General features: G+C 42.0%; 1 protein-coding gene across 4 annotated transcripts in view; it reads right to left on the bottom strand.

Moving 5' to 3' along the window:
• The window catches only part of PALM2AKAP2 (PALM2 and AKAP2 fusion), a 366,754-nt gene that overhangs the window by 219,546 nt on the left and 128,570 nt on the right, over positions 1–18,638 (bottom strand). For 3 of the 4 annotated variants that reach the window (XM_047768121.1, XM_047768123.1, XM_047768124.1), the window contains exons 6-7: positions 14,925–15,026; positions 4,021–4,716 (exon numbers count right to left, since the gene is read on the bottom strand). The exons of the other annotated variant lie outside the window; for it this stretch is intronic. In XM_047768121.1, the coding sequence (XP_047624077.1) occupies positions 4,021–4,716; positions 14,925–15,026 (798 nt within the window). The remainder of the gene's footprint in view (positions 1–4,020; positions 4,717–14,924; positions 15,027–18,638) is intronic. 4 annotated transcript variants of the gene reach the window in all.

The raw sequence follows: 18,638 nt of genomic DNA, 5'->3' as shown, positions 1-18,638 counted from the left end.
TATTCCCACAGGGAACGGGCCCTTTGGTGGGTTAAACTCCCCAAGCGAGTCTGGTGACAGACAGAGATGGTTGAGCTTCTAGATTTTAAGTGAGAACAAAAGAAAGTCCTCCGTGCATATTTCGTCTATGTTCATCTGTGTTTTGCATGGACAGGGTTAAGTTTTTAGAAAGGAAGGACTGGTTTAGGGCCAGTTGCCACAGTCCCTCCTCTATTGCCATGTTCCCATACTCCCTTCACCTCTTTTGCCACCTATTGGTTTGGTGGCATTAAATAAATGGCCATTGTCAAAGGTGTTCTGTGGTCCCTTGAAATGAAGTTCTGCAGGAAGTGACAAGAAAATAAGCTGTTTTCAGACTTGGCCTCAACATTTTATACCAGAGATGAGGTTGTCTCTCTAGGAATTTAGAGAGAGATGTTTTTTCCCCCTTTTATAAAAACTTGACCCTAACCAAAATAAAAGCCTCCTCACATGTAGAAAAATACACGTTTATCACCAGAAAGCAAAATGGACTGAAGCAGATACACATCATTAACATTTCAGAAAGGAGTCAAATCAAACTCCAGAATCTGAGTTTTCTGAAAGCCTTTGAGTAATTTGAAGAAACCATGTTTGGGATTTGGCCAGAAAGGAATACCCTAGCCCCTTATCCTCTCCATTACTCAGTATTAAATGACATCACTGGACATTGTCAAGTCACTTTTAGAAGCAACTGATTTTGCTTACATAAGGAACATACCGTCATTGTGGATAAAAGAAGCACAAAATAAAACAAGAAAATCCTCTTAGTTTTCTGTCTGGCATTAAAAAAGAAAGTCAAGGGTATACAAGCCATCAAGATTTATCAGCATATGTAAGGTTTAAGTTTATCATGTTAACTCTTAAAGGATCTTTAATTCAAAGCCATTGAGAATCTATTTATAGGCAGATGAAACATCCCCCCTTCCCCTCTTTCTCCTCTTTCCATTTAAAAGGGTTCTGATTACGTGATTTTAAAAGAAAGTCCCACGAACCATGAGCTCCAAAATGACCATGGTTTTGCAACTTTATAATTGATTCTCTAATTAGTCTGATGATATAAGTCAATACCCTGTATTTTTAAATGGTGTGATACCACACATGATAACGTTTTTACAGAGAAAACGCCAGTACCAGCCAGGAAAGCAGAATGTTCACAAACACAATTCTGTTTATATTTTCATTATGAAGGGGAGTTCCTTGTCGCCGCAGGTGGGATTAGAGGTCTTGTCTCATAAAAGTACTGGCTGAGTCTGAATCCCCTGCGATGATAGGAAAACAATGCAAGCTATGCAAATAGATATGCCATATTCAAACACACCTTCATTTACTGTGGCCACCCGTCATTTTAATAAAAGTAACATATTTTACTTGAAAACCCATTGAAATGTTAAGCTTTAGCAGTAAAAGTATAGCGAGAACTCAAATTCATATAATTTGCTAATCCCTATACTAACTATTGATAAATGAGTTTGCAGATTATCCTTGGTCTTTCAGATTTCACGTGTGGTGTTCTGTAGTGAGAGGTGCAGATCAGTTTCTTGGTGAGAAAATGATTCACTGATGGACACGAGGTCCTCCCAGGGAATGATCTGTCCTGGAAGATTCTGCTTCTGTTTATCAAACAGCACGCTCAAGGCTAAATTCCATCATTCCACTCACTAACTGTGCTTTTAAAAACTCATGTAGAATAGTTTCAATCCCCAAGTGAGTAAAAAAAAAAAAAAAAAAAAAAGGATAAACTACAGTAACCTTTTAGATTGTTTCTTTCTAAAGGAATTATTAAAGTCAGAGATTGTCCAAAACATGGAAGCTGTTTCCTTTTCTATGTAAATAGGTTTATTGGGCATGTCATTTTCTACAAATGTTTAAATGATGCTTAAACGACCATTTACTGAGGAGCATGAAGCTGAAAGTAGTGAGGTTTATAGGCAGCAGAACAAGTATTATTTCCAGGTAATAGAGCAGTTTTATTCAAAAACAGCTGCTTTGGTGAACCTGAGATTTAGGGATCATTCTCTCAGCTGTTCAAAGCCAAGCCATGGATGGAATCATCTTAGAAAGTAGAACTTGGCTCGTTATTTTTCCCTCTGTGAATTTTTTAAAAATTTACTTACTGGTGATAAAATGACTTACTTTGTGCTTGTTAAAGACATAATTTGGGGGGGGAAATTACTTTTGAAAATTAAAAAAAAAATTTTTCCCCTTTCTAATTGGAATAAATATAATTTCAAGTCAAGAAATTAAAATAACAAATAGTTAGATTTAGCACTAAGAAAGCTATTTAGGACATATTTAGTTGGTTCTTGAAGAAAATTCTCTCAAGATCATCTTATTTTTCCCTTATTTACTTTCCACAAGAGGTTAAACTTGATATAGTTCATCTTAACGTATGTTTTTTGAAACTATGCTCTGTGGAACATGATAATTCTGTAAATTATCTGAAATAATGCTATGGACATTTGGGCAAAAAACTTAAAGATGTCTCTGTTTTAAAATCAATGTTACAGCTTTATTTCATTCTTGTATTATTTTACTACATTGCTTCCCTTTGGTTTTATTATATCTGTGGCTGTCTGCTTTAGGGGAATGCTAAGCATTTAAAGAATTGTTCATTGTGTTCTAGATAAAAACATCCTTGATGTTCTGGAATCTCCAGAAGTTGAAAGAACAATGCTTGAAGAAGCTCAGCTATGTGTCACTCAGTCAGTATTTGCTGAACCCATTAAAATACTTAAGGTTGAGAAGATAGGGCTTTCTTAATCTCTCAAACATTTTTTACATTTTAGAGTGTAATTTTGTGGGGTAGATAAACCTACATGGTGATGATATGGGAAACATTCTCTTTCTCGTGGGGACAGAAAGAAAAGAGTCCAGATGTAAGGCTCTGTAATCAACAGGGCAGGTGAGACGAAGAGTTAACTCAGGTACAGCACCATCCACAGTGGAGCAGAAGCATCACAGCAACCACAGTAGGTCAGAAGAACTGTTTTAGAAATATGGTCACTGCAGAGATACTCCTCAAAATGACCCTTTGTTGAAAATAGATTAATGTGATCAGAAAAATCTGTGAAAAAGAAAACTATAAAAATTTACTTTTTTTTTTTTTTTTAGAGAATAGAAGCAAGGCTCACGAATTTGCTTAAATTTAGAGATCATGACTGATGCTCAAAACAATGCTTGTTTCATGTCCTTAGAAAGTTAAAAATGGTGCTTCTTATATAAAGGGCCCACCAATTAAGTCATAGAGAGACAGCTGCTAATGGGCAGGTTATGGAATCAGTCCCTACAATTCAGCTGTGACAAGCGCTGGGTTCTTTTCTTTTACATCAACTTCATTTCACTTTTAACAGAAGGAAAGCCATAGATGCACAATACTGTAACCTGGAAGCTTATGTAAGGCAGCAAAAAGCATCACCCTAGATTGGACAGACTAAGTAAGGTCCACTTTTGGCTACACTAGCAACCAGCTAGAGCCCATAGCATTTTGCCACACAAGATATAAAAGCAAAGATCCACAGCAAGGACGGCAAGTGAGAAATCAGTGACGTGGCGATGTGTGACTACGTGATAGAACACACGACAAAATGAAACCCCGGGTGCCCACGGTTTCAGTTCCATTCAAGTGAATTAAGGCTACTAGATCACTGGCTGATGTGAAGAGTCCATTCCAATTGAGCAGTAAGGAACCGATTCCCTCTTGAAGACACAAGGAAAGGTTTAGAGGAAAAGTGAGTTCTTGGAAAGAATGAAGCACACACATGCATGTTGTCTCTGAGCTGAGGAAACTGGAGAAAAATGAAAGGGAAAAAAATAAGAGGGATCAAAGCAATCCAACTGCAAGGCAAGGCAGGTGTTTGCTTCCAGTTCACAGTATTGCAGTTAGTGGTACAGTGAGGTCTACGTAAGTGGTGGAGAGCACAGAGGCTGCCCAGAAGAAAAGGGAAGAAAGAAGTAGTCACATGACAACACAGCATTGACATCGCTTTTTCTTTTGGGTACCTGGGGCTGGCTCCGTGGCCAGGCTCTCTTCCTTCCCTTCAGGGGATGAGGGCTCTGTGGTGTCTGAGATGAGTCTCCCGGACACCAGCTCAGCTGCATTCCCATCAATAGTGGATACGTCTGTTACTGTCTTCTCCCTCAATGACTTCTCATCATCTTCATCAATGAGGACCAACTCAGCCTTGATGGTTTCATCATAGCCTAGCACCTTCTTAGTCTCCTCTTCATCCTCGATATTTTGGTAGCCCATGAAAATCATGGTGACTGGCTGATCCAAGTTTGCCTCTGGCCCTTCAGTGCTGGGGGCTGGAGCCTGCTGCCCTGGGTTCCCAGAAGAATGATCTTTCCTAGACTTATGGACCATTTCTAACTTGGCTTCTTTGCAGAGCATGTGTTCCTTAGGGTGGCTGAGACTTCCATCTGCAATCACAGTCCTTTCTGACACGTGCCCTCCTCTTAAGCTTGATTGTCCAGCCTTCTGAATAAGCTCTTCTACATCCTTTGAGCTTAATTTATGAACTCCATTTTCTACTATGGTGCTTCCTGAGTGCACCTCATACACTACTTTGGTACCATCATCAAAGACTTTGACTCCTCTCTGATGGACCCCCTCTGGGCCAATGGTGGATGTAGAGAGAATCTTGGTCTCTCCTGTTTGTTTGTCTTTCTCCACATTAATTTCCATGGCGTACACAGCTTGAATGAAAACAAGAGAAAGGAAGTGCATGTTACAACAAAAAAAGCCAGTGAATGGTTAATTGCCAAACAGACAAAAAAAGGTGTTGTGCCCTTTCTGATCTAACTGCCAAGCATCTTGAGTGTTAGAGTGGGTGCACTGCACAGAGGTAGTTATATGTGTTTTTTAACACAGCAGCTAAGTGCACTGGGAAGACACATGTACAGAGTTACCATAGATCAATGGAACTCAATGGAATTCATGCTAAGGAAGATGAGCTAAAATAAGGCCACAAGCAACTGTTGAGATCCAGTGTAGCAAATTACAGAGAGGCTGGCGACATGCAAGTTTACCTTGAATGTGAGCATAATTTAGGCTTATAGGCAATTTTAAAGCCCTTGGTCAAGACATAACCTAGCTGCAAAATCTTAAATCTTTTAAAAACTCTTTAACCAAGTGTTCTACCTTTTTTTTTTTTTTTTTACATTTTCCTTTCCTGATTAATGGAGATTATGCAAAGCATCTTGCAGGTGGCACATGGCTCTCCTTTACTGTACTATAAAAGAACATACTTGCAAAAGTTGAAAGCCATGAAAGGAGTGAGTCAGATTATATGCTCTGTGAGCTTCAGTTACTTAGCTAGGTTTCTAAGACAAGAACTAGAAAAAGAACAGAATAGAGGTGGCATCATCCCACAACACTGGAATCTGAGGACAGTGCTTGCATGAGGCTTCTCCCCCCATCATGTATATATTGCCAAATCCTTGTGATTCTACTCCATACTGTTGTTCTGATCTGTCACCTTTCTGCTCCACTGCCACCAATCTGAGATACTACTTACTTCCTCTCCCCTAGATGATCACAAGAGCATCCTACCTGGTCTTCCCATGTCAGCCTCTCCAATTCTTCCCAAATCCTGCTGTCAGTCTGAGCTCCCTAAGGACCAGCTCCTTCCTATCCTGTAGGCTCATGTGACACTCCAGACTCTAAAATCTGCTACCTCAGAGGCTCCCTGCAAGGCACATGTTGTAGAGGGGAGAAAACTAGGCCTCAGACCCATTGAGCCAACTGTCCTCAGGCACCTTTCCCCTGAATGACCCATAGATACATCAACCTCTACAGTTTTAAAACTGAATCCACCTTCTCTCAAAACTCCCCCATAGTCTTGGTATGAAGTAACAGCAGCTCTACTACCTGGACTCTCAAGCAAGAATTCTCAGAATCATAGCTGATATGTCCTTTTCTCCCTAATTTTCCATAGTCAAACAACTAATTCTATTTCAGATGTATTTCCTCATGCATGTATCACCTTGCCACAATCCCTATCTTCACTGCCTTAGACCAGGCCCTCTTCTGCTCTCTGCACAAAAGCCTGTGTCTGATTTTTAGCCACCACTTCCGTCTTTTCATCACCAAAGGCCAAAAGCAGCTGAGGCCTGATTTTGGATGGTCAGAGGAGCAAGGAATTGTTTTCACATTTTAAAAAATGTTAGGAAAAAAAAGGAAAAAAGGAAAGAAAGAACTTAAGAGAAAAGGAAAGGAAAAGAATATGCCGCAGAGATATTATGTGGTCCACAAAGTCTAGAATATTTACGATCCAGCCATATATAGAAAAAGTCAGCCAAGGCTCCACTTGGCCCACAGAGTTACCTTACTCACAAACCCTCAGTTGGTGCCTCTGTCTGCAGAGGGTAAACACCAAACTCCTGAGTTTGGCATGTAACTCCTTTTGGCATTTGTCTGTGACCTTCCTTTCTTGTCTTGTCTTGCAGCCCCTCTCATTCCACATGCACTCAGGCCATAACCTGAGTTCTCACTATTCTGAGGACACCCAATATCCTTTCACGACTGTTTATCCTTGTGCCTGCCTAGCCTCTGCCTGGACTGCCTTTTGTACCTTCTCCACCGGCAGACCACAAGAGTCCTGTGTCACCACTCTACTTGTCATTGCCGTTGAGTCCCTACCTCTTTCTGAAGAGCCCTAAGTTCCTCAACTGTGTTAAGAAGGTCCAAGCTATCTTCTCAATCACATGTTCCATTGCTCTTTCCCTCTAGCACAGCCAAAGAACCACGTCCCATACCTAACATTTCCTGCTTCTGTTAAGATTTCCTTCTCTTTGAAACGTCCTTCTTCCAAGTTTCTGGACATCCAAATATTACTCATCCATCTATGCCCAGGTTAACTGCCCCCTCTTTTGTGAGCCTTCTTTGATTGTCCCATCTCTAAGTCATCTCTCTCTTCTCAAGATGCTCTAAACACTTCTTCTAAACCTCTCTGAAGGCGCTTAACACTTTTCACTCAGTAATGTAATTATTTGTAGGAATGTTTTTTTATTAGTTCCATAAATTTTTTAAGATCCTTGAAGGCTAGTTTGTTGCCTGACATATTTTTATGATTCCCCTTCCCCATCAACACCTACCTTAGAGCCTTTTGTATAAAAGACACTTGCTATACATACCTGTGAAACAAATGCTACTAATTGAAAAGTCTAATTTGTTGTTTTATCCTAGTCACAAATACTTTATATAATATGACACCAATGAAAAGGTACACACAGTGATTAAATTTAAATTGGTTTCAAAAATAGCAATACTATTCTGTCTCTTTGCAAAATAAGATACAATCTGATCATAGTTAATACTTAAATAAAAAGATTTTGAAGCAAAATCCAATGCTGATTTTCATCATGTCTATTTTGAAAGTTCCATTTGCTCAAAACAAAGCTCTTGAGTTTCCTCAGTGATAATGGTGGAAGAACAACCAATATTTGTCATAAAGCTACACGGGCTCACAGAATGATGGTGTAATCAAGAAAAATATGTCTCTGTAGTTCCTTATTTTCCACAAAATGTGTCATCAAAGAAATAGAAGAGGCATTTAAAATTTTGCATGGGCTCCAAAAACCTGTCTTTAAATATTACATTTATATTAAAAGCACAGTTTTGAGTTAAAATATTATATTCTATCACTAACACACTCATGGGACATAGTCATAAATAAGGAAGGCAAAAAATGATTGTCAGTTGTAGATACAATACCCTAGACATCCAGTAATACATGAACCAAATGATACACAGACTTTTGATCAATACAGAGTATAGAATAAAACATTTCTATTTTTATATTCATATGTGATAGAATATAAATTATGGACATGGGAATCTTTAGGGATGTCCCTCTCTCTCGGCCCACCAGTGAGAATGCTGTCATTGTTGGTCCAATTTTCCTTTCTCCACCATCCTAATCCCCAGCTTCATCTGATCTTTGCCTATTCCTAGAATCAGAGACTAGACAGAAAGGAGGAGAAATTCTTTGCTAGAACGGTTAAGTAAAACCATACCATAAAGAGCTGAGAAAAGGGGAGTTTAATGGTAGAGACAGTAAAAGCTGGTGGGAAATGGATATGGAGGGAATATTTTGTAGTAGTGGATGATGCCTTGGAGAGTTATTCCTGGAAGAAAGAAAAAGGAATATGAGAAGTGCTTCTGTGTGGAGATATGGATTGGATCCCTTTTAACATCCTTGAGAAAAAGTAGGTAAAGAAGAGATTCCCTTTTTGGTTTTTGTCTGTGATTTTAAACTGTATTTTGTTACATGTCTGGGCCTGAACCACATGTGACACGGTTTTATTAGGGTTGCAGATTAATATTTATATTTTCATGTTATACACTGTTCTGGCAATATTTCTAGAATATGAGAGTAGAACATTTAAGACATATTTATAGTAAATAAAACCTAGTTATGTTATGCCATAAAATACAACATTCACATGTATTTTTTTTCCTCAGATAAGACATAGGGGTTCAAAGGAACCACAGTTTTTGAGTAGGTTTCTTCAGGTTTGGTCTCACATTCCTCGTGAGACATTCCTGGGTCTCACATGCCTTCACTCTCTTCTCTAGTAAGGCATACAAACACTTTGAGAAAAAGTGAAGCAAACACTTTGAGAAGCTCTGGCTTAACACAAAGGCAATATTTAGACTTCATGGATACACATATGACAATGTTATTAGACATTCAGAAAACTGCACAGGAAGTGTGAATGTTTATCTTAAATGTGTTGTTTGCGAATAAGTATTTATATTTCACCCCAATTCTTAGCTAATAATATCCCAAATGTAAACTAGGGTGGATGTGAACCAGTAGGAAAATAAGACTTACATTTTAAATTCAACATTTTATGTTTTTTTAAGGGTTTTTTTGTTTTTGTTTTGTTTTGCCACATCCATGGCATGCAAATGTTCCCAGGCCAGGGGTCAAACCTGTGCCACAGCTGTAACCCACGGCAGTGACAAAGCTGAATCCTTAAGCCACTGAGCCAGCAAGGAACTCCTCAACATTTTGTTTTTGATACAGACACACAATTTTTAAAACTCTCCTGCTTTTTACTACTGCCAAGTAGTATATACCAGAGACCTCTCCCTTACATCATCCCCTCAGCTCTAACCACAAAAAACACTCTCTAATATGCCATTTTCCTCCCTCAAACTTCCCCATGCCACAGATACACAATGATGAGGGTTGTAACAGCTTGGCACCTGCTCATCTTACTGAAAAAAAAAATGAGGTGGGGTACTGCTTAGGGGAGGAAACTTTCTAGGGATCCCCTGAAAGAGATTTTGAAAGAGCCCCATGGATATAAAGAAAAGCATTTGAGGAAGGACTAGGAGAGAGAGGAAAAAAAGAAAGAAGACAGTCTGAGGGGATGACTGGAATCTAGAAGTACGTTGCTATAATGATAGATTCCATTATTGATATCGAAATATTACACACTGATGCCAAAGAGACTGGGGGATACAAAGTGTGTTTGCTCTTCCCGCCAATAATCCAATGAGAAAGCAGAGTAATCGCTCCATTTTGTTAATGACAAATAAGAACCAAAGTGGCTTAGTTTCTACAAAGGGATACAAGTGGATGGGTGCTGAGTTTGGTTTTTTTGGTTCTTCTCCCCAACAGCTCCCTCATCAGTAGAAGAGCTATCTTAAAGAAGCAGAGACCTACTAATGGAGGTCAATAATCTCAGTGTCTAGGTTCTGAAAAGACTCAGGTGTGGGTAAGAGTGAGGGGCCACTGGGGAAGATACCTGTGCTCATAGGGCCCAGAGAGATGGTCTGAGGAGAGGAAGTCACTGATTCCAGGTCAGACCTCCTGCCCTGGCTCTTTGCACTCTCTTGTCCCTGTCACCTTCAGCCTTGGCAAAAAGAGAGCTGGTATAAGAGCTATAAGGAACCCAGGAAAGAAGAAATAAGAGCACCTGACACAAGTAATGGAAGGAGGCCACCATTACAAAAAGAATGGCACGATGCCCTTTCAGAAGCCAAGAGCACACAAAATAGGACTCTGTGCTCCATGAGGATGGAACATTCAATCACCGTTAATTCCTCGACCCTGGCTTCGCCCAGCTCACTTCCTCTGACTCATTGATCCATGGGTAGAGGAATAAGGCTGGGGATCGCATGTAAAGAAAAAAAAAGAAAAAAGATGAGCCACACTGTCATCAGTCAATAAGATGGGAGGTGTTGTGGGGAGGGAGAAGGTCAGTGAGTCCAAATTCCTATCTCGGTCACATCCCAATTTGAGGCCTCATTTTTCCCATTTGTACAATGAAAGGTATCCATGTGTTTGCTTTTTTAAAATTGAAGTATAGTTGATTTACAATGCTACATTAGTCTCAGGTGTACAGGAAAGTGATCCAGTTATATATGCATATAAATATAAATACAGATATGTATATAAAGTATCCAGCTTTGATAGTCCATGGGGCCATGAACAGCCTGTGTGAGACAGTGATGTGTCAAGTACAAGAGGTCATCATAAGACAGCCAGACCAGGACCACCACTCAGCAGTAAGATCATCACAACATAATGAGCATCATGTAGGTGCCAGTGTACCTCGCATGTGGAAGAGAAGCAATACATATGCTTGGTTCATTGAATGAACATTTGCAGTCTCACCCCTTTGAACGTATGATGATACATATCCATGTATGTTCACCCCCTTCTCTTGCGGGTGGAAATACAAAATTGGCATCACAATGTCAATAACAATGAAAATGAGGACATTCTTTCAGAGTGGATCCCCCCTCTCCTCCCAGACGGCAATCCCTAACTTCAAGAAACAGTTATCAAGAGTTCCCACTGTGGGTTAAGAATCCAACTGCAGCAACTCAGCACAGGTTCCATCCTCAATCCGGTGCAGTGGGTTAAAAGTTCTGGTGTTGCCACAGCTGTAGTTCGGGTTCAATCCCTGGCCCAGGAACTTCCATGTGCCACAGTTGCAGTCATTAAAAAAAAAAAAAAAAAAACCCACAGTAATTAAACATTTCTTCAAATCAACTGTTTTCACAAGACACCTTGATATAAATGAAAATAAGTCAGCAAGGGCACAATGTTGATGGACAAACATAGGCCAAAGGCAATTTCTCATACTGATTTGGCTTTGATCTTTTTGGTCAGGAAGGACAGTTTTCAGTCTGAAACGTGCTGGAAAGAATACTGCTAAGAGGTCATTGAAATGCAGATGAGTAGAGAAGACTGGAAAACAATAAAGCACCTTGAGGTACAAATGCTCTCAGTGCTTTGGGCTGTGAGCTGCAGTTCCCATGTCGATGAATATGCCTCAAGGATTTTATATACCAAGAAAGGTGCTGGAGAGAGAGACTCAAAAGGTCTGATCTTCAAAAATGAAAAGGGAGGAATTCTCCAAACTACATAGAAACGACTTGACATCAGGGCTGGCTAAGTTCTAGAGTTCATTTTCAAGGAGCAGAAGTTCGGCACATGCATCTCATTTTCTGCTTCAAGGGTTCCAGAGAGATTCAGCAAATGCCAGAGATACAGCACATCTGGATCATCATCAAGTCCCTCACATGCCAATGGACACAACAGAAACACATGCCGTGGGCATTAGGACAACTGCAGGAACTTGTCACTGGTTGAAGGGCCACACCCCATGGATGCCAAGTGAGGATTCCCAATGGCTGAGCCCCTGACTTTGGTTCCCACTGGGTTGTTTTTATCAGTGAAACAATGATAAATAAAGCAAACTTGCTTTTCAGATCTGAAGTGATGCTACATTGAGAGGCAAAGTGAGGGTATCAGGTGCCATGACCATGAGCCATAAAAGCCTGGGCAACAGAGAAGAGAGCTTTCTACTTTCAGAACTGTTAAACCCTTGATTCAAATGAAATCTGACGCAGAAGTACAATATGGAAACACAAGCACCTGGGAGCTGCTGGGTTTGAAATGGGAGGCAACATCAGGGTCCTAGGTACCACCTTCCGGAGGCTCCTCAGTGACCCCAGGGGGCCCCGACACTCATGAGGAACTTTAACAAGAAGAAACTGAACAGCCATGTCAAAGCTACCAAGGGCAGACAGGTGCATGGCTCAGCCTTGCTTCTGCCTCTTGAGATGAGACATAAAGGATTTTGCAGGATCTTCTGCACATGAGAGGGTGAAGCAGGATGTGCACAGTGGTGGGGAACAGACCGCTTACTGCCACTGAAATGATTCTGGAGTGATGACTCCACTGGACAAAGGAAAGGAGGCTGAGCAGTGACACACGTTATACACTTTGGAGGCTTTATCTTAGAGCCTGATGCTGAAAGGCTGTGATGGCATGTGAGTCGCATGGGCTGTGGCATCCAGCTCAGCTCTGCAGGGTGACTTGCTCAGCCCAGAGGGCACAGGGCAGCTCTGAGCCTTACATTTCAGGAAGATGAGAAACAAATCGGGAAGGGTTCAGAGGGGAGGGACAGGTATGGTGGAGGGTGTCAGAGCAACCTCATCATCTTGGGACCTGCCCAAGAGACCAGGGCAGTGGGTATTGAGGGGATGGCAAGTAAAGCCCTGGGAAAAACAGGACATGAGAGTCCCTTTCAAATCCTTACAGGGAAGTCAGAACTTAGGTTTGTTCTGAAGGGTGCCAGGGGTCAGGCTAAGGAACAATGGATGAAAGATGAAGGCAGCAGACTAGCAGTGGCTCCATCAGAGGAAGAACTCCCCACTGTCAGACCAATTATAGACCGAATAGGCCACCTACAGGGAGACTGAACTCCAGTCTCCCAGGGTCCAAGGGGAATGGCTGCTGTCTGAGGCCCTCTTTGCAAAGGGCTCCCACCGCCGGCTTCCATATTTGACTGAGGGGTTGGCATAGATGCCTTCTGATTCTGAAAAGCAATTATTCTAAGGAAAGGCCCACTTATACAAAATTCAAACCCTCCCAAACTCCAAACCACTGGAATATCTGTCATAATACTGAGTGATGACCAGTTACATTTATTAAATTAAGGGCCCTGAGATTGTTTACATTTCTGAAAGGATATTCCTAAAGCAAGACGGATTCTATCTAGGAGAAAGAATTCCAGGGCAAAGTGCCATTAACTCATATGCTCTCCATGCTCTGCGGAGTCACTGTTAGCCATAACCCATCATTAATCTGGATGCTCTATTGCAAAACCAGCCTGGAAGAAGCAGTTAACCACAGCCAATGCGTATTCTCCCATGACACTACATTTGTATATTTCCATAGTAGATACATGTATGCAAATTAGTTCTTAACTAATAAAACAAAATACATGTCAACTTATTTCTTAGATTTTGATTACAAAACACTTTGTTAAAAATGCAGTGGCTACTTGGATCATTATGCTTTTACAGTATCTTCAAAGATGAAGGATGCTAGCTTGTAATAACGTGTGTATTTCTATGCACACAACACTACAATCCCAGGAACCTATTACTCTCCAACTTTACTTTCCTTGACTACCAATCCTTTTCATCTCTCGTAAAATTTAACCCCCCACACTGGCCCTACCGCCTCCATGAACTGACCTATTAGTTGGGTCATACTGCCTGTCTTGTGAGGAGCAGAAACATAGAGAAGGGCTGGAAAGCTATTTACCCACAGCTATTGGGAATTACCAACATTCTAGTAACAATAGAAAGATATGTGACTTTTGAATAGTCTATCTCAGAAGTGCACTTTGGAGTATCTGAAAGAATCCACAGCTGAAGTCAATGATTCCTTTGATGCACAAGTGTAAGCTGCAACGTTTGGCTTCTCCTTTTTGCAGGGATATATGGACCTGGCTTGGGTTTGAGCAGACACGATATACAGTTCCCTCTCCGACCCCTCACAACTAAGAACCCTGCAAGTCTGTCTATGAAAGTAATATGCTAAGATGTTTACAGAGACACCCAATAGATATTTAAACTTAGTCAGTGTGCATGACAATTATGTCAAACTTACTTGCCCTTGCATTTCATTTTTATATTAAAATAAAGAGGCATTATTTGTTTCATAAAATTCAGGTTGGTCTGTATAAAAGATTTCCTCTGCCTTAACAGGTCATGATTTTGTCTCAGAAAAGGTGTCATTATGTGACTTATTTTCAACATAAATTTACCCATCATGTAAAGCAGAATGTGATGTTCATATTCAACTTCATCTACTTTGTCACTAACTGCCCAACCTTGGCAATTCAGTTTTCCTTTTAATCCCTGCCCTAAATGCAATTCTGCACAGAGCAAAAAGATTAGTATAGAGGTTTATCATTCATGGCCGCCCAGTTCTGATTTCCAAAGTACCTTCATGCTGAACAGAGCAAAGCATAGCTCTCTATACGCTTTACACTCACAAATGTATTATTTTCTAAAATCATACTTATGAGAAACATGAGCAAGAAACGTATGTCCTTTAAATTGCTCCTTTTATTTCCCAGATATACCACAGTGGCTAAGCAATAACTCCAGAAATGGGAAGACTTAGAAATAGATATGTTTCCAATATACAAACAGCTCGATTCCCAAAGGATTCCGGCAATACACTTGTATGCTTTGAAAATACTTTCCACCCAGCACAGCTCATTTGCTCTTCCACAATTCCAATATAAAAAATAAAAATCCATGGAGGCAGTGTACAGGCTAACTTTGAGGATAAGGACAGATATAAAGACCACAAACACAAAAGACAGACTCTTGAAGTAGGAGAGAAAACACTATGATTTTCCCAATACTCCCTCCCCTTTAGTCCGCAGTCACCCATCACAGCCCAGTAACTGCCCCTCGTGGCCACAGAAAAGTCTACGTCTGAAGCTGAGCTGAGGATGGGGTTTCCACCACCCCATGTAAGGATATCTGGGCCTCCCTCATTAATAAAGTTCAAGGAAACGCAAGCCCCATCATCAGTCCTGGCATCAAAACCAAATAGCTCCCCAGGACTTACCAGCTGCTCTGCTGGTCCCGTCCTGCCCAGGTGATGGTTCTCCTGTTCGTGAACAGAGGGTTGGCAAGTCGGGGAGCTGGGAGGAAATGTAATTTACTGCATCTGGTAGCAGAGAACAGGGAAGACAATTAGGCACAGTGTTGGGAGGCCCAATAGGTTGGCTGCCGAGGCAGCAGCTTGTCTGCCCTACATAATGGACCGCAGAGGTGGCCACTGTATGAGAGGATCAGCATAAACAAAGACTAGCATTTGCCCAGGGACTGGTATTCAGTAGAGTAGCTGAGGTAGGAGGGATCCTGGCCAGAGAGCTCAAGCCCCGGGACAGCTCTATGTATTAAAAGATTGATCAGAAAGCTCTAGATTCCAAGAGTACAATGAGTTTGGGGGATGGGGAAGAGAGATGGACCAATGAGAGCCATTATCAACTTGGTGGCATTGATCAAATATGCGACCTCATACTAGACATGTGCCTTAAACAGACCTGGAAAATAAACTGGGGGCCCTTTCCTTGAACTGCAAATATAGCTTTATGTGCCTGATTCATTCAGAAGACTAATTTCATAGGCATCAAACAAAACTCCAGAATCTATCCCACAATTTTAATATCTCTGGCTGATGTTTCAGCTAGGAAATCCTGAGATTTCAAATAACAACACCCAGTGAATTCACCATGAGCTCAGTTGTAGGAAATTAAGCTGCACAAAAGAGGGAGACCAGTGCTGCTTGGGAAAAATACCTTGAAACTCCATTTAGGGAGGTGAGACCCTGGAGGGCTGGCATGCCAATGCATGAGAAGAGAGGAGGAAACCCCTGGGGTGAAACCAGGAGAAGGATCTGTGTGTTCTCCAGGGAGAAATGGAAAGCAAAGGAACATTCTAGAAAGCTGGGCTCTAGGTGATGTGACTTCTTGTGCCACAGTCGCATCCCTGAATCCTGGAATGTCAATCACTTGTCAATGATTACACCTAACTCCTTACTGCCTATTTCCACTGAATATGCCACAATCACCTCAAACTCAACGTGGGCAAAACAGAACTCTCATCTCTGTTCACCCGCTACCTCCCTGTACTGTGTATCTCAGTTCACTGGCACCACAAAGCACTCAGGCTCCTGTGAAGTGCCCTTAACCCCCCTCCTGGGCTCTAGTCTAGCCTCTATCTCCCTCACATCTCTTACATCTGTCCCTTCCTCTGTATCCCCATTGATGCTGCCTTAGTTCTGGCAGGTTTCTTTGTCCTTTTTAAAAATCTCATGCTAGAGAGGACTACAGACAGGCATTGGATAGGATTAGGATCAGTTCAGCTTGACACTGAACCAGACCGTCGTTATTTGTGTGAGTCTGAACAATCCAGAATGTACTGATTCTGGACCATCATGTTCTTAGGGCAAAGAACACACTCTATGGGAGCGGATGGCATGGAGTCTCTCTAAGAGAATGGATCTGTCTGTATCAACTCTTGGTGGAGATGGGACAGGAAGTCAGCAGTAGGCAGGCGGGCCCACAGTTGGAGGGTCTGTCCCCAAGGCCATGTGTGCTGGAGCTTGGGTCCTGAGTCAGGCTGACATGGTTGAAGGCCCTCCCCTGCAAGGAAGGAAGGTGGGCCTTTGAGATGAGGGTGGGCTGGGAGATGGCCATGAAACAGCCTGCAGGAACCTCTGAAGATGTACTTGAATTTGAGACTGGGCCTCTGAGTGTGGCCACAAGTTCTACATTGTCCATTATTCTCCATGTTGAACTGCCCTGCTAGGGTTCCTCCAGTCAGGTTACAGACTCTGTGGTCACTGTGGGAGCTGTGGGAAGGGTCTGGGCCCCAAGCCAGCACAAGGCAGGACCAGACAGAGCAGCAGTGTGGGGTGAGCAGGTCCTGTGGGGGTAAGAGAAGAAATTAACAGTGGCCCAGCAAGGAGGGAGCAGCAATGGGAAGGCTAGAGAGACAGAGTAGGGGATAAGAGATGACCAGAGCAGAAGTACAGAACTTCCAAATTTCCCTGAAGATTTCTAGGAATCTCTGGAATGGCAATCTTAACAAAGATGACTTCCTGTATGCAAATGAGATGATGGACGCTCAAGTCATGAAGACCAAGTAAGACATGGGTCTGGTATATATAGAATTCCTATATGGTATGTGCTATATAGAGAATTCCTAGACAGCTCTGCATACTGAAAGTTTTCACAGCTAGAAATAAAAGCCACTTGCAGACAGGGAATCCTGCAGCTGAAAGAGCATGTGATTCTAGTGATTATGCCTCAACCTCCTTCAGGAGACCGCTCCCTGCCAGATGCAAGTAGGTGGTGGAGTTACCTTTGCCCAGCAGTCACTGATTACAGGCTTGAGGACTACAGCTCTTGGGGGGATAGAGGGCGCAGGGCTGGGGCTCCATAGCTTCTAAGAGACAAGGGGGTCCAAGGAGTGGGGCATAAGGAAGGGGACAGGGCAGCCCCTCAGTCTACCAAGTAGTAAATCCTAGCTTCTGCAGCCAGGAGGGGTCTGATTGACCAACCCAAGGAATAAGCAATAAGACCTCCAAAGCTGCCACAGGGAGAATTTCTTCACATGGCCTCAGGAAACCACTCTCCTCCTGCCAAAATCAGGGCAGTCATGCTTCTTCCCGCCATCAAATAAGGTAGGGAACAGTCACTCACAGAGCAGAGAGGTAAGGGTAAGTGCTTCTCATTAGTTCCAGCACTGCTGAAGACTCTACTGTATGAAGAACACACACACCCAAAGCTAGGGAAGTGAAGTTGATGAAAACTCTCCTGAAATCATGACTTCTGGGCAGCTGAAGACACACAGAGATGTCCCAGCAATTGGTAGGAAGGTATTGACGTGGGAAGGGTTCCAGGCCACCACAGACAGGGATGGAATGGAAACCTGAGAAAATCAGTCTCCAACAGCAAGGATGAGATGGACCCAGGTCAGACATCTTCCTTTGCCCATTCCAGCAAGTGTTTCACACCAGCTCCACAGTGGAAAAAGGAAAGACGTAGCCCTAGGTAAATGCTACACGACATGTACAGTGACGCAAAACACTGTGCCTATTAGAGGGCAGTAAAAACAACCCACCCGATAGATGGTGACTCCATCGTATAACAAGTGTGCATATGGGGCGGGGAGGAAATGAGGGGGGATCAGAAAGTACGTGGCCAAGAAATTCTACTCAAGACTGGAATATTTTCTCTTGATTGCCAAGGAGACCATGTAATCAAAAACCACTGGTGATCCAGCAAGACAGGACCTTTATTTCCTCTGAAAAGCACAAGGGGACATACACAGGGTACCTGAAATAGGGTCATTTCGCATGCACACACTAGCAGCCATCTCCTTGGCAACTCGTTAAACTGCGGATGCTTTTGCTGATGATCTTGGACAGTTATAGAATTTCAGTTGGACCTGGATTCTGTAATCATTGTGTTTTAGAAGTTGAGTATATTTCCTAATTCCTATTTTCCATTATTATTCTGTGATTTTTTTTTTTTTTAGTTAGTTCTTAGTATCAACAATTGGTTGATGCAAAGAGGGTTTTGACAACTTTGAAATCAGATAAAATAATCAGGCTTCCCAAAGTCCCTGAACTGGATATGTCTCATGATGCATTTTTACCCTCAGACCACAGAGTGACCTATAAACACTGACCACATTCTTGGAAGGACTTGTTCCCTCTTTCAAACTCCTTTCTTTGCCAATAGATGTGGTGTAATTGAAAGGTCTCCCT

This window comes from Phacochoerus africanus, chromosome 2 (genome assembly GCF_016906955.1).
Source record: "Phacochoerus africanus isolate WHEZ1 chromosome 2, ROS_Pafr_v1, whole genome shotgun sequence".
In the NCBI taxonomy this organism is placed as follows: domain Eukaryota; kingdom Metazoa; phylum Chordata; class Mammalia; order Artiodactyla; family Suidae; genus Phacochoerus; species Phacochoerus africanus.
The sequence above is the reverse complement of the archived record's forward strand: the minus strand, read 5'-3'. Positions and strand labels throughout refer to the sequence as shown.